We start from the raw sequence: 12,147 nt of genomic DNA on the forward strand, positions 1-12,147 counted from the left end.
CAAATTTTGTATTGTGACTTTACTATCCAATTTATTGCATGTTTTGCTTCTCAGACAGAGTCATAGAGATCTACAACACAAAAAAGGACCTCTGGTTCATCCTGCCCCTACTGGTCAAAAACAATTACCTCATTACTCTAATGCCATGTCCCAGCACTTGTGTGCCTTGACATTACAAATGCACATCTAAATACTTCAATATTGAGGGTTTCTGCATCTTCCATCCTTACAGGCAGCGAGTTTGCTAAACCTTTTTCTCTGAAACTTCTGCTCCTTATTTTAAATCTTTGACCACTGGTCATTGATCCCTCCATCTAAGGGGAAAAGGCTTCTCCATCTCTACCCTATCTATGCTCCTTATAACTTTATACATTTCAATCATGTCCCCTCTCAATATCTTCCACACTAATGAAAATAACCTCACAGTCTGTCCAATCTCTGAAACTCTCCAACCCAGATAACATCTTGGTAAAATCTCCTTGGTACCCTTTCTAATGCTATCAAATCCCTTGTGTAATGCGGGTTCCAGAACTGCACACTATACAGCGGTGATCTAATCGATGATTTATGCAGTTACAGCATAACCTTCCTAGTCTTAAATTCTGCGTCTACAAAAAAAGTTAAGTATCCCATCTGTCTTCTTCACCACACTGTCCACTTGCACTGATACCTTAAGGGACATGTGTACATGCACACTAAAGATCTCTCCGATCCTTGGTGTTTCCCAGTGTCCCACTGTTCTTCATTTATTCCTTTGCCTTGTTTGTCCTGCCCAAATGCACCATCTTACACTTATCCAGATTGAATTCCCTTTTCCACTTATCAGTCCATCTGACCAACCCATGTATATCCTCTTGTAGTGTAAGGCTATCTTCTATTTAGCACCCAATTAACTTTTGTATTATCTTTGAACTTACTGATCAACCCTCTTATATTCAAGTATAAATCATTCATATATGCCACAAACAGCAAGGGCCCCAACATTGATCCCTGTGGGACCTCAGTAGACACAGACTTTCAGTCAGTAAAAAAGACACCTCAACCGTTCCCCCTCTGCTTCCTGCTGTTCAGCCAACTGTGGATCCAATTTGCCAAAGTCCCTTGAATCCCACAACATGTTTCTTCTAGCCCTTGAATCTAAAAGATGGAATCACAATTTCAAAACAAAAGCTTCAGTCATTTAGCACTGCAATGAAAAAACGTTTTCACTCAAAATGTGGCAAACTCTTGGAATTCTTCATCTCAGGGGATCCGTGGATGCACACACACAGTCATTCATTCTGTATATTAAAAGATAGAGATTGACAGATTTGTACTATGAGAAATAAGCGATTTAAGGATACAGCTGGAAGATGAAGTAGGCGATCAGCCTTTGTTGAAATTTTGTTGAAAGGTAGAGCAAATTTGAAGGACGAAATGACCTACTCCTGTACATTACATCTCTTACCCAGGTAGATTGCTCCCTTCCTGTAGTTGCCAGTCACTCTAATGCAGCTGCTTCCATTGCCCTGGCACACACCACATTTGTCGAGAGTCTGGGTGGAAAAGAGCACCCCATCACATCCAATGGGCTGCAGAACAGAGAGAGAGAGAAAATGTGAATCAAGAATCAATAAGCTTTGAGAAATCTAACACTCATCTATGCAGATTATTGTCACAACCTCACATATGCCAGCTATACAGACTCCTCGGTATTCCCTGTATTTACAAGATGTTCCATCCAGTGCTGGGACCATTAGTTGTCTCTGTCCATCTGCTGTAGTACACTGAAGATCACAAGGCTTGCTTGAAATGTGCACATAATCGTCTGCAAGAGATAAACAACTTGAATTTATATAATGATTTCTTATGATACAAAAATCCCAAAGCACTTCACATTTAAAAATGTAAAATTATTTTCTAAACAAGATCCACAAAACAGTAATAATAAAAATAATCATCAGTATCTATTATGATTGAAGGAAGAATGACAGACAGAAGCAGTGTCCTCTTCATTTTGCATTACAGCCATGAATTAGCTAACTTCACTTGAAAGGTTCTAAAATTATTATCCCATTTTGTTCAGTACTGTCTCGCTTGTTAACCCACTCAGATTTATTCCCTTATCATCTTCCAGACATAGTGGGAATTGAAAGCACAGATATGGGACCAGATTGCCATGCTGGAAGTGGGAATCAGGAAGTAGAACTAATCCCGAAGTGAAGGGTATAGATATTTAACATTGATAGCAAACAGTGTATTTTGTCACAAATAAATGTTTAGAAGTTAAAAAAGATAATCTACACGAAAATAATTATTTTCAAATATAGTATTCAACTTTTTATGAAATTGTAAAAACTCATGCGCAATCATTTCCAAGATACTGCATATATACATGATATGTGTAAAATTTTATTTCTAGTCCATTTCAATTTTGTCTGTCCCTACACAAACATTGTGCACATTGCTGATTTTTGATAAAATTCAGCCCTAAATGCTAATTTCAGGGAGATTCATGGATGTTTTCCAGCTCCACCAAGTTTCTTCACACAATTCGCCACTGTTCACCTCAAGTTTGCACCATATCTCTACCGCAATGCTCTTACACCATCTTGTGCTTACCAGTAGTCAATAGACAATAGGTACAGGAGTAGGCCATTCAGCCCTTTGAGCCAGCACCACCATTCATTACAATCATGGCTGATCATCCGAAATCAATATCCTGATCCCACCTTATCCCCATAACTCTTGATTCCACTATCTTTAAGAGCTATATCCATCTCTTCCTTGAAAATAGCCAGAGACCTGGCCCCCACTACATTCTCAGGCAAGCATTCCATATATCCACCACTCTCTGGGTGAAGAAATTTCTCCTCAACTCTTTTCTAAATGGCCTACCCCTTATTTTTAAACTATGTCCTCTGGTTCTGGACTCACCCATCAGCAGAAACATGCTTCCTGCTTCCAGAGTGTCCAATCCTTTAATAATTTTATATGTCTCAATCAGATCTTCTCTCATCCTTCTAAACTCAAATGTGTACAAGCCCAGTCGCTCCAATGTTTCAACATATGATAGTCCAACCATTCCAGGAATTGACCTCGTGAACCTATGCTGCATTCCCCCAATAGCCAGAATGTCCTTCCTCAAATTTGGAGACCAAAACTGCACACAATACTCCAAGTGCGGTCTCACCAGGGCCCTGCACAGCTGCATAAAGACCTCTTTGCTCCTATACTCAATTCCTCTTGTTATGAAGGCCAGCATGTCATTAGCTTTCTTCACTACCTGGCGTACCTGCATGCTTGCTTTCATTGACTGACACGATTCCTGATGAAGGGCTCTGGCCCGAAACGTCAAATTTCCTGTTCCTTGGATGCTGCCTAACCTGCTGTGCTTTAACCAGCAACACATTTTCAGCTCTGATCTCCAGCATCTGCAGACCTCACCTTTTACTACTTCATTGACTGATGGACAAGAACACCTAGATCTCGTTGTACTGCCCCTTTATCTAACTTGACTCCATTTAGTAATCTGCCTTCCTGTTCTATCCACTTTGGTGGCAAACCAGACATTTATCCACATTAAACTGCATCTGCCATGCATCCGTCCACTCACCTAGCCTGTCCAAGTCACGCTATATTCTCATAACATCCTCCTCACATTTCACCCTGCCACCCAGCTTTGTATCATCAGCAAATTTGCTAATATTACTTTTAATGCCTTCATCTATATCATTGATGTATATTGTAAACAGCTGCAGTCCCAGTACTGAATCTTGTGTTTCCCCACTGGTCAATGCCTGCCATTCCGAAAGGGACCTGTTTATCACTACTCTTTGGTCCCTGTCAGTTAGCCAATTTTCAATCCAAGTCAGTACCTTGCCTCAATACCATGTGCCCTAATTTTGCTCATTAATCTCCTATGTGGGACCTTATCTAAGGCTGTCTGAAAGTTCAGCTACACTACGTACACTGCCTCTCCCTTGTCCATCTTCATAGTTACATCCTCAAAAAATTTGAGAAGGTTAGTCAAGCACGATTTCTCCTTCATAAAACCATACTGACTCTGACCTATCCTGTTACTGCTATCCATATGATTCATAATTTCATCTTTTATAATCGACTCCAGCATCTTTCCCACCACTGACGTCACGCTAACTGGTCTATAATTCCCCGTTTTCACTCTCCCTCCCTTCTTGAAAGTTGGGACAACATTAGCCACCCTCCAATCCGCAGGAACGGATCCTGAATCAATAGAACATTGTAAAATGATTACCAATATGTCCATGATTTCTACAGACACCTATTTAAAGTACCCTGGGATGCAGGTCCCAGGGATTTATCAGCCTTCAGACCTAACAGTCTATCCAACACCATTTCCTGCCTAATATAAAATTCCCTACAGCTGATCCATTACTCTAGGTCCTTCAGCCACTATTACATCTGGGAGATTGGATCTATGTTCACTGGGGAAGACACAAGCAAAGTGCCTATTCATCTCTTCTGCCAGTTCCTTGTTCCCCACAATAAATTCACCCATTTCTGTCTTCAAGAGCCCAATTTTAGTCTTAATATTTTTTGCTTTTCACATACCTAAAAAAAGCCTTTACTATCCTCCTTAATATTTTTAAGCTAGTTTGCCTTCGTACCACATGTTTCCTCCATGTATTGCATTTTTAGTTATCCTCTGTTGCTCTTTAAAAGTTTCCCAGCCCTCTGGCTTTCTGCTCATCTTTGCTATGTTATACTTCTCTTATCTTTATACAGTCCTTAACTTTCCTCATCAGCCACAGCTGCCCCTGCCTCCCTTTAGGATCTTTCTTCCTCTCTGGAATGAACCGATCCTGTACCTTCTGCATTATATCCAGAAAAATCCTGCCATTGTTATTCCACTGTCATTCCTCACCAACAGCATCACACATTAACTACTGTTTTGAAGATGAAGTCTTCAATGTTAAATGTTATTAAACAAGAAAACCAAAAGAAAGAACATATAAAAAGGCTGCATTTGTATCTTGAACTAAACAGATGTTGTTCTAAAGGCAAGCACCAAGTTTATAGTTAATGAGCATCACTTAAGAGTGGATATCAATTAAGCCTGTCTGGCTTGTTGTGCCTGATGCTGCTCATACTCAATTTCCTCATCTTCTTTGAAAGACTGCTTTTTAGCATCCATCACATTCATTCTTTGCCTGCAAGCTGTCAGAATGCAAAGATGACATGGCACATTTTCTGACAAAAATGTATCTCAATGTTAATTCTGCTTTTTTCTCTGCAGATGCTGTCAGACCGGCTGAGTTTCTCCAGCACCTTGTTTTTATTCATGTATTGTTCTTTTTATTTTGGAAATCGGTTTTCCATGGTTACTGGTTTCTCCATAAATTTTTTCCAATGATTCATCAGTTTCTTATTCTGTTCCTTGAAATTTTGCTAGTTGCTTTCAAAGTCATGATTTGATCTTCAATCACACACAACTCATCTTTGTTCCCTAGGTCACAAAACAGTTCAAAACTTCACTTTTCCCTTCAAGATTAAGTCCCAACAGTTCAGTCTGTACGTTTAATTCCACATTTAGCCAATTAGTTGATGAACAAAATCATCAGTAATTCCTCCTGTTGAAGACATTTTGCATGATACTTTACATACAGACCGGATGTTTATCAGGTTTTAATTTAAGTGTCGTCACCATTTTGTTTTTCATCAGCAAACTTTTTTTTATGTATACAAGTTCGTTCACTATACTGATCAGTTTTTCATAGAACAATACAGCACAGAACAGGTCCTTTGACCCTCAATGTTGCACCGATCTGTGAACTATTCTCAGTTCGACCCCTACACTATCCCATCATCATCCATGTGCTTATTCAAGGATTGTTTAAATCTCCCTAATGTAGCTGAGTTAACTACATTGGCAGGTAGGGCATTTCACGCCCTTACCATTCCGAGTAAAGAACCTGCCTCTGACATCTGTCATAAATCTGTCACCCCTCAATTTGTAGTTATGCCCCCTCATACAAGCTGACGTCATCATCCTAAGAAAAAGACTCTCCCTATCTAACCTTCTGATCATCTTGTATGTCTCTATCAAATCCCCTCAACCTTCTTCTTTCAAATGAGAACAGACCAAAGTCTCTCAGCCTTTTCTCATAAGACCTTCCCTCCAGACCAGGCAACATCCTGGTAAATCTCCTCTGCTCTCTTTCCAATGCTTCCACATTCCTCCCGAAATATGGCAACCAGAACTGTACACAATATTCCAAGTGTGGCTGCACTAGCAGTTTGTATAGTTGCAGCATGAGATTGCTGTTCCGGAACTCAATTCCTCTACCAATGAAACCTAACACACCGTATGCCTTCTTAACAACACTATCAACCTGGCTGGCAACTCCAAGATCCCTCTGCACATCCACACTACCAAGAATCTTTCCATTGACCCAGTACTCTACCTTCCTATTATTCTTCCCAACGTGAAGGCGGAGAGGGGATCTGATTGAGACATAAGATTATTAAAGGATTGGACGCTCTGGAGGCAGGAAGCATGTTTCCGCTTATGGGGGAGTCCCGAACCAGAGGACAGTTTAAAAATAAGGAGTTGACCACTTAGAACGGAGTGGAGGAGAAATGTCTTCACCCAGGGAGTGGTGGGTGTATGGAATACTCTGCTCCAGAAGGCTGTTGAGGCCAAGTCTCTGGAAAGTATCCAGAAAGTTGGATAGAGCTCTTCAGGATAGTGGAATCAAGAGTTATGGGGATAAGGCAGGAACAGGATACTGAAGGAGGATGCTCAGCCATGATCATAATGAATGGTGGTGCTGGCTTGAAGGGCAGAATGGCCTACTCCTACACCTATTGTCTATTGAATCACCTCACATTTAGCTGTGAGGTAAATGTAGCTTCTCTTGTACGTGTTTCAATGATTACTGTTATAATTCAGGATCTGGTCTATGTCCAACTTTTCTGTACACTTTTGTTCTGCATTCCCAGTTATCTGTTCTTTCCACCATCACAGCTGGGAATGGGTATTTGTTATTAATTTCCTCATCTCAAATTTGATCCCTTTGAGCATGGTGTTGATAATCCTGTGTGCAGTCTCGATCTCTGTTCTTTTAATTATTACAAGTATGTTGTCCACGTATCTGATCCAACGTTTGAGTCAGATTTATGGGAGGGCTGTTTATTCTAGTCTTTGTGTCACTGCTTCTGCTGAGAGCAGAGAGATGGGTGAGACCATGGCTGTCCCAATGACTTGTTCATATATCTGGCTGCTGAATACGAAGTGCATATTCAAGCACAGAACCAGTGGTTTAAGCATGCAGTCCTTGTTGATTGGTTCACCATCATGTCATCTGTTCCATATGTCTAGGCAGTTAGCAATTGTCTCTTTGGCTAAATTTTTGTTAATAAAGGTACAAGAGCAGCGTTACATCTAAATGAGATCATTGCTTCGTCCTGGTCTATGTTTATGTTCTTGATATTGTCCAGGAATTCCTGTGATGATTGTATGGAGTGTTTGGATCCACTGATTAGATGCTTGAATCTTTGTAGAAGTTCTTTTGCTAGTTTGTGAGATGGAGTTCCTGGAAATGCCATAATAGGTCTAAGTGGTACATCTGGTTTGTGTACCTGAAGTAGTCCGCAAAATCGTGGGGTGTTGGTGCCTTCTGGTTTCATCTTTTGTAGGCCTGCCTTGGTTATCAGTCCATTTGTGTTAGTTCTATAATGTTGTTTATTCTATTGGTTAACTGTGGTGTGGGGTTACACTCCCTCTGTTGGTAAGTGTCAGTGTCAATGTCAATATCTGCAAGTAGTTTGCCTGCTTTTGTACGAAGTGCATTTTGTTCACGATTACTGTCATTCTGTCTTTATCCACTGGTACAATTATAATGTTTTTGTTCTTAGTGTTTTTAGGGCTTCTCTTTCCTTTGTATTAAGGTTGTTCATTTGTGTTTTCCAAGTTAGTATGGGTACAACGGTTCGTCTGACTGTTTGCTGGGTCTCTTCGGTTAGTTAGTTTGTTCTGCACGTACATTCTAGTGCAGCTAGAAAGTCTGTTTTTTTCCTGTAGTTGTAGAGGAGTCCCTTAACTAGGGCTGCTTCTGTGTCTGAGCTGTTCGAGAGGTTTCTTACCCAGGTGACTGTTGTGTTCATCTTCTCTGCTGTTGGTTAGTTTAGCCATTATATTGTAATGTTGTTCTTTTTGTTTATGGTTCTGGTCTGTCCTATTGGGATGGGCTGTTTGATTGTTACAATTCTCTTCTGACTGGTCACTTTTGAAAAAGGGACACCTATGGGATCACTCATCTCTGGGCTCATTCCATCATTGCTTCTACTAAGACTTAAACAAAAAACCCTCCACAAATTAGACCCAAACTTTGGATCAGATATGTGGATGATACGTTTGTAATAATTAAAAAAGTTCAGAGATCAAGAGCACACACCAGGTTATCAACACCATGCTCACAGGGATTAAATTTGAGACAGGAGGAAATTAACAACCAACTCCCATTCCTAGATAGGATTGTGGAAAGAATAGATAACAGAATACAAAAAAAAACTCACTCAACAAAACAGTGTATAGACAAGCCATACACACTGACCAGATCCTGAATTAACAGTAACCATCCAAACACCAACAAGGGAAGCTGCGTAAAGGAACCTGTTAAAGGGCTACAACACTCTGCAGCATTCCTGATCCGTGAAGACAGGAAGAAGAATACCTCTACAAAGTCTTTGCCAAGAACAGATATCCTTACAACTTGATCTGCAAACACCAGGCAGACAAAACACAATGAAGATGTGCTACAATCCAACTTTACATAAATCAAAAACGTCTGAACTGACAGCTAGACCTCTCCAACCACTGGGACTCATGACAGCACATAAACCAACAGCCATGCTCAGACAACAACTCACCAGAACAAAAGACCCAATACCCATCATGTATAGGATACATGTGGTGTGCAAGCTTCCAAGCAAGGACTGCACAGAACAGTATTTAGGGCACACAGTTAGCAATCCACATTCATGAACATCCACTAGCCACTAAACGCCACGACCAGCCGTCCCTACTGGACATACACACAGATGACAAAGGACCACAAATTCAACTGGGACAACAACAATAATAGGACAAGTCAAACAGAGGACAGTCAGTCAGAATTTCTAGAAACATGGCACTCATCCATGGACTCCATTAATAAACACATTGACTTGGTCCCAATATACCAACCACTGCAATAAAAAACCAGAGCCGGCAACCAGAAGCAGCAGGAACAAAATCAAAAATTCTAACCAACAGTACAACAGTGCTTCAGAGGCTCCACAGCACTAAGGACATCACCTAGAAAGGGGATGAAACATTTCAGAATCCCTACATCTGGTCCAACAAGTCCACACCAACCTTCCAAAGAGTATCCCACACAGACTTCTTCCACTACTCTAAACACTCTACTTTTACCCTAACTAATGCACCTAACCTACACATCCCTTGACACTGAGGCAATTTAGCTTGGCCAATTCACCTTTGGAGTGAGAGCGCAAACCGGAGCACCCGGAGGAAACCCTCAAAGACACACCAACAGCAAACTCCACACAGGCAGCTGCCAGAGGCTGGAATCGAACCCGGATCCCTGGCACTGTGAGGCAGCAGTGCTAACTACTGAGCCACCGTGCCACTCCAAAGCAATTTCCCAGCTTGGTGAACATACCCACAACAACTGCATACATGTTACTACATTCTATCACCCAGAATTAACAAAGTGAAAATGGGTAATATACTGTAATCAAACATCCCACAGCACACAAAATAGCAAATATGATCAAAGTAGATCTATGAATTTTTCATTAACTTTCCTCCAATATTAATTACACGATAGGTTGTCAAATCTCATTAAACTTCACAAGGAATTCACAACTCTTTAATGTACCAATCTGGCCCAGAAACACTCATGAACAGCTCCATCATGGACAGCCTTAACATCTGCTCCTGTTCTGCCAGTTCACACTCCTTACTTGGATCCACACTGCTGTGGATATCAAAAATTGCACTCCAGCACTTAGTCACAGATATAAGCCCAAATGTTCACCCACAGCTTCCTTTATAAATTTAAAAGTGGCAATTGAGTTTTCCCAGAGCTCTAAACTTGCTCAGATGCACCAAACAAATATTGCTCAGAATTAAATACATGCAGACTTCTTCCCAAATTTCACACTAATTTCCTAAAGTCAGTAACTTCCAGGACTTGTGCATCCAACTCCTAATTCTTAAACATTTCCTCAGTTTTTTTTTTAAAAAAGCAGAGGCCAGACTCCTTCCCTACAAGGCAGTTAAAAATCAGCACTCCTAAGAGTCTGCCCCTGTCTTTAGTCTCCAGCTAACAGCTCCTCAACCTCTGTCTCCTTTGAACTTCACTTCAATGGCCTCCAACTTATCAAAAAGCTTGCTGAAACAAGCCCCAACCCTAGTGCAGGGCTGAACTGAATGTTGCCACTAGCAACTTCACAGCAGATTGCTTCACAAGTTTTTACAGAATACATTGTTTAAAAAATATGACATCACATAAGAAATAATTGCTTTGTGACATGTGCACCTTTCCTCACCTGGATATAACGGTGTCCATTTGTAAGTCCTTCCATTATAAACCCGGGAGTTAAAAGATGAACACTGCTCATCTCGAAAGCTTCTCCCATTAGCTGGACACTCCTGCAACAGATTACAAAAGTATTCCAAATCGTAATTTGCTGCAATTGAGTTGGTTGCCATATTTGCAACAGTGATTGCACTTCCTATGTATTTTAGGACATGTTTAACATGTGCTGCTAAAAAACTACCTTCAACAGGTGGCACATAGGCCCAGCATTTAAGAGGACAGATATTTGCTGTCCAGATGGCTCTAGGACATGATGATTGCGTTCTTGTGCAACCCTGAATTATTGAAAATTTGTGCTTTAGAAACAGCACTTAAATGTTAGTGATGTAATTGCGTTACACCCAACATATTTTAAAAGTCGATAAAAAGTGGAGCTGGAAAGGCACAGCAGGTCAGTCAGCAGCAGAGGAGCAGGAAAGTCGATGTTTCAGGTCAGGACCCTTCATCAGGATTGGGGAGAGGCAAGGAAGCTGAGAAATAAGTGGTTGGAGGTGAGGGCGCTTGAGGAAAGGTAGTTGGGATGATAAGTGGATACAGATGGGGTGGGGGGGGGGGGGGGGGGGGGAGGAAATTATTGAGATTGGTCAGTGGGAAGGGTGGATTGGATAGGCGAGAAGGAAGACAGACAGATTAGGTCTGGTCAAGGAGGTGGAGAAGAGGGAGAAGGGTGACATGAGAAAAGGTTGGGGGTGGGAAGCTTCTGAAGTTAATGAACTCTACATTAAGGCCATTGGGTTGTTAGCTCCCAAAGTGAAATATGGGGTGTTGTTCCTCCAATTTGTATGTGGCCTTATTTTGCCAGCAGAGGCGGCCCAGGATGGATATGTCGCCAGGGAGTGGGAGGAGAAATTGAAGTGGTTACCAACCAGGTGATGTTGTTCAGAAGGTACAGAGTGCAGACGCTTCATTAAACAGCCACCAAATCTGCAGTTTGTCTCTCCGATGTAGAGGAGACCACATTGAGAACAACTGATACAGTAGACCAGGTTGGAACAGGTGCAAGTGAATCTCTGCTGGATTTGGAATGATTGTTTAAGGCTTTGGATGGAGGTGAGAGAGGAGGTGTTGGGGCAAGTGTTGCACTTCCTGCAGTTGCAGCAAAAGGTACCATGTGTGAAGGAGAGTTGGAGGAGACAAGGAAGTCATGGAGTGAACAGTCCGCAAGGAAAGCAGATAGGGGTGGGGAAGGAAATCTGTTTGGAGGTGGGGTCTGACTGCAAGTTGCAAAAATAGCAGAGAATGGCACGTTGTATTTGGAGGTTGGTGGGGTGGTATGAGAGGACAAGGGGGTCTCTATTGTGGTTGGGTGGGGGAGGGGTTTGGAGGGCAGAGGTGCAGGAGATGAAGGCATTGCAGTTGAGGGGATTGATCATGGGAGATGGGAAATTACTGCCCTTGAGGGATGTCCTGGAGTGGAATCCCTCACCCTGGGGAGAGAATCCAGCGGAGTTGGTGGAATTGGGAGTACAGGGATCACATTTTTGCAGGAGGGTGGGTGTGAGGAGTATCGTCGAGCTGG

The 12,147-nt window shown here is 41.7% G+C and overlaps 1 protein-coding gene across 1 annotated transcript in view; it reads right to left on the reverse strand.

Annotated features, from left to right (window-relative positions):
* adamtsl2 (ADAMTS-like 2) overlaps positions 1-12,147 on the reverse strand; it is a 200,161-nt gene that overhangs the window by 159,146 nt on the left and 28,868 nt on the right. The window contains exons 5-7 of the mRNA XM_060841240.1: positions 10,579-10,681; positions 1,662-1,807; positions 1,448-1,571 (exon numbers count right to left, since the gene is read on the reverse strand). Of these exons, the coding sequence (XP_060697223.1) occupies positions 1,448-1,571; positions 1,662-1,807; positions 10,579-10,681 (373 nt within the window). The remainder of the gene's footprint in view (positions 1-1,447; positions 1,572-1,661; positions 1,808-10,578; positions 10,682-12,147) is intronic.

The sequence above is a fragment of the Hemiscyllium ocellatum genome, chromosome 21 (genome assembly GCF_020745735.1).
Source record: "Hemiscyllium ocellatum isolate sHemOce1 chromosome 21, sHemOce1.pat.X.cur, whole genome shotgun sequence".
Lineage (NCBI taxonomy): Eukaryota > Metazoa > Chordata > Chondrichthyes > Orectolobiformes > Hemiscylliidae > Hemiscyllium > Hemiscyllium ocellatum.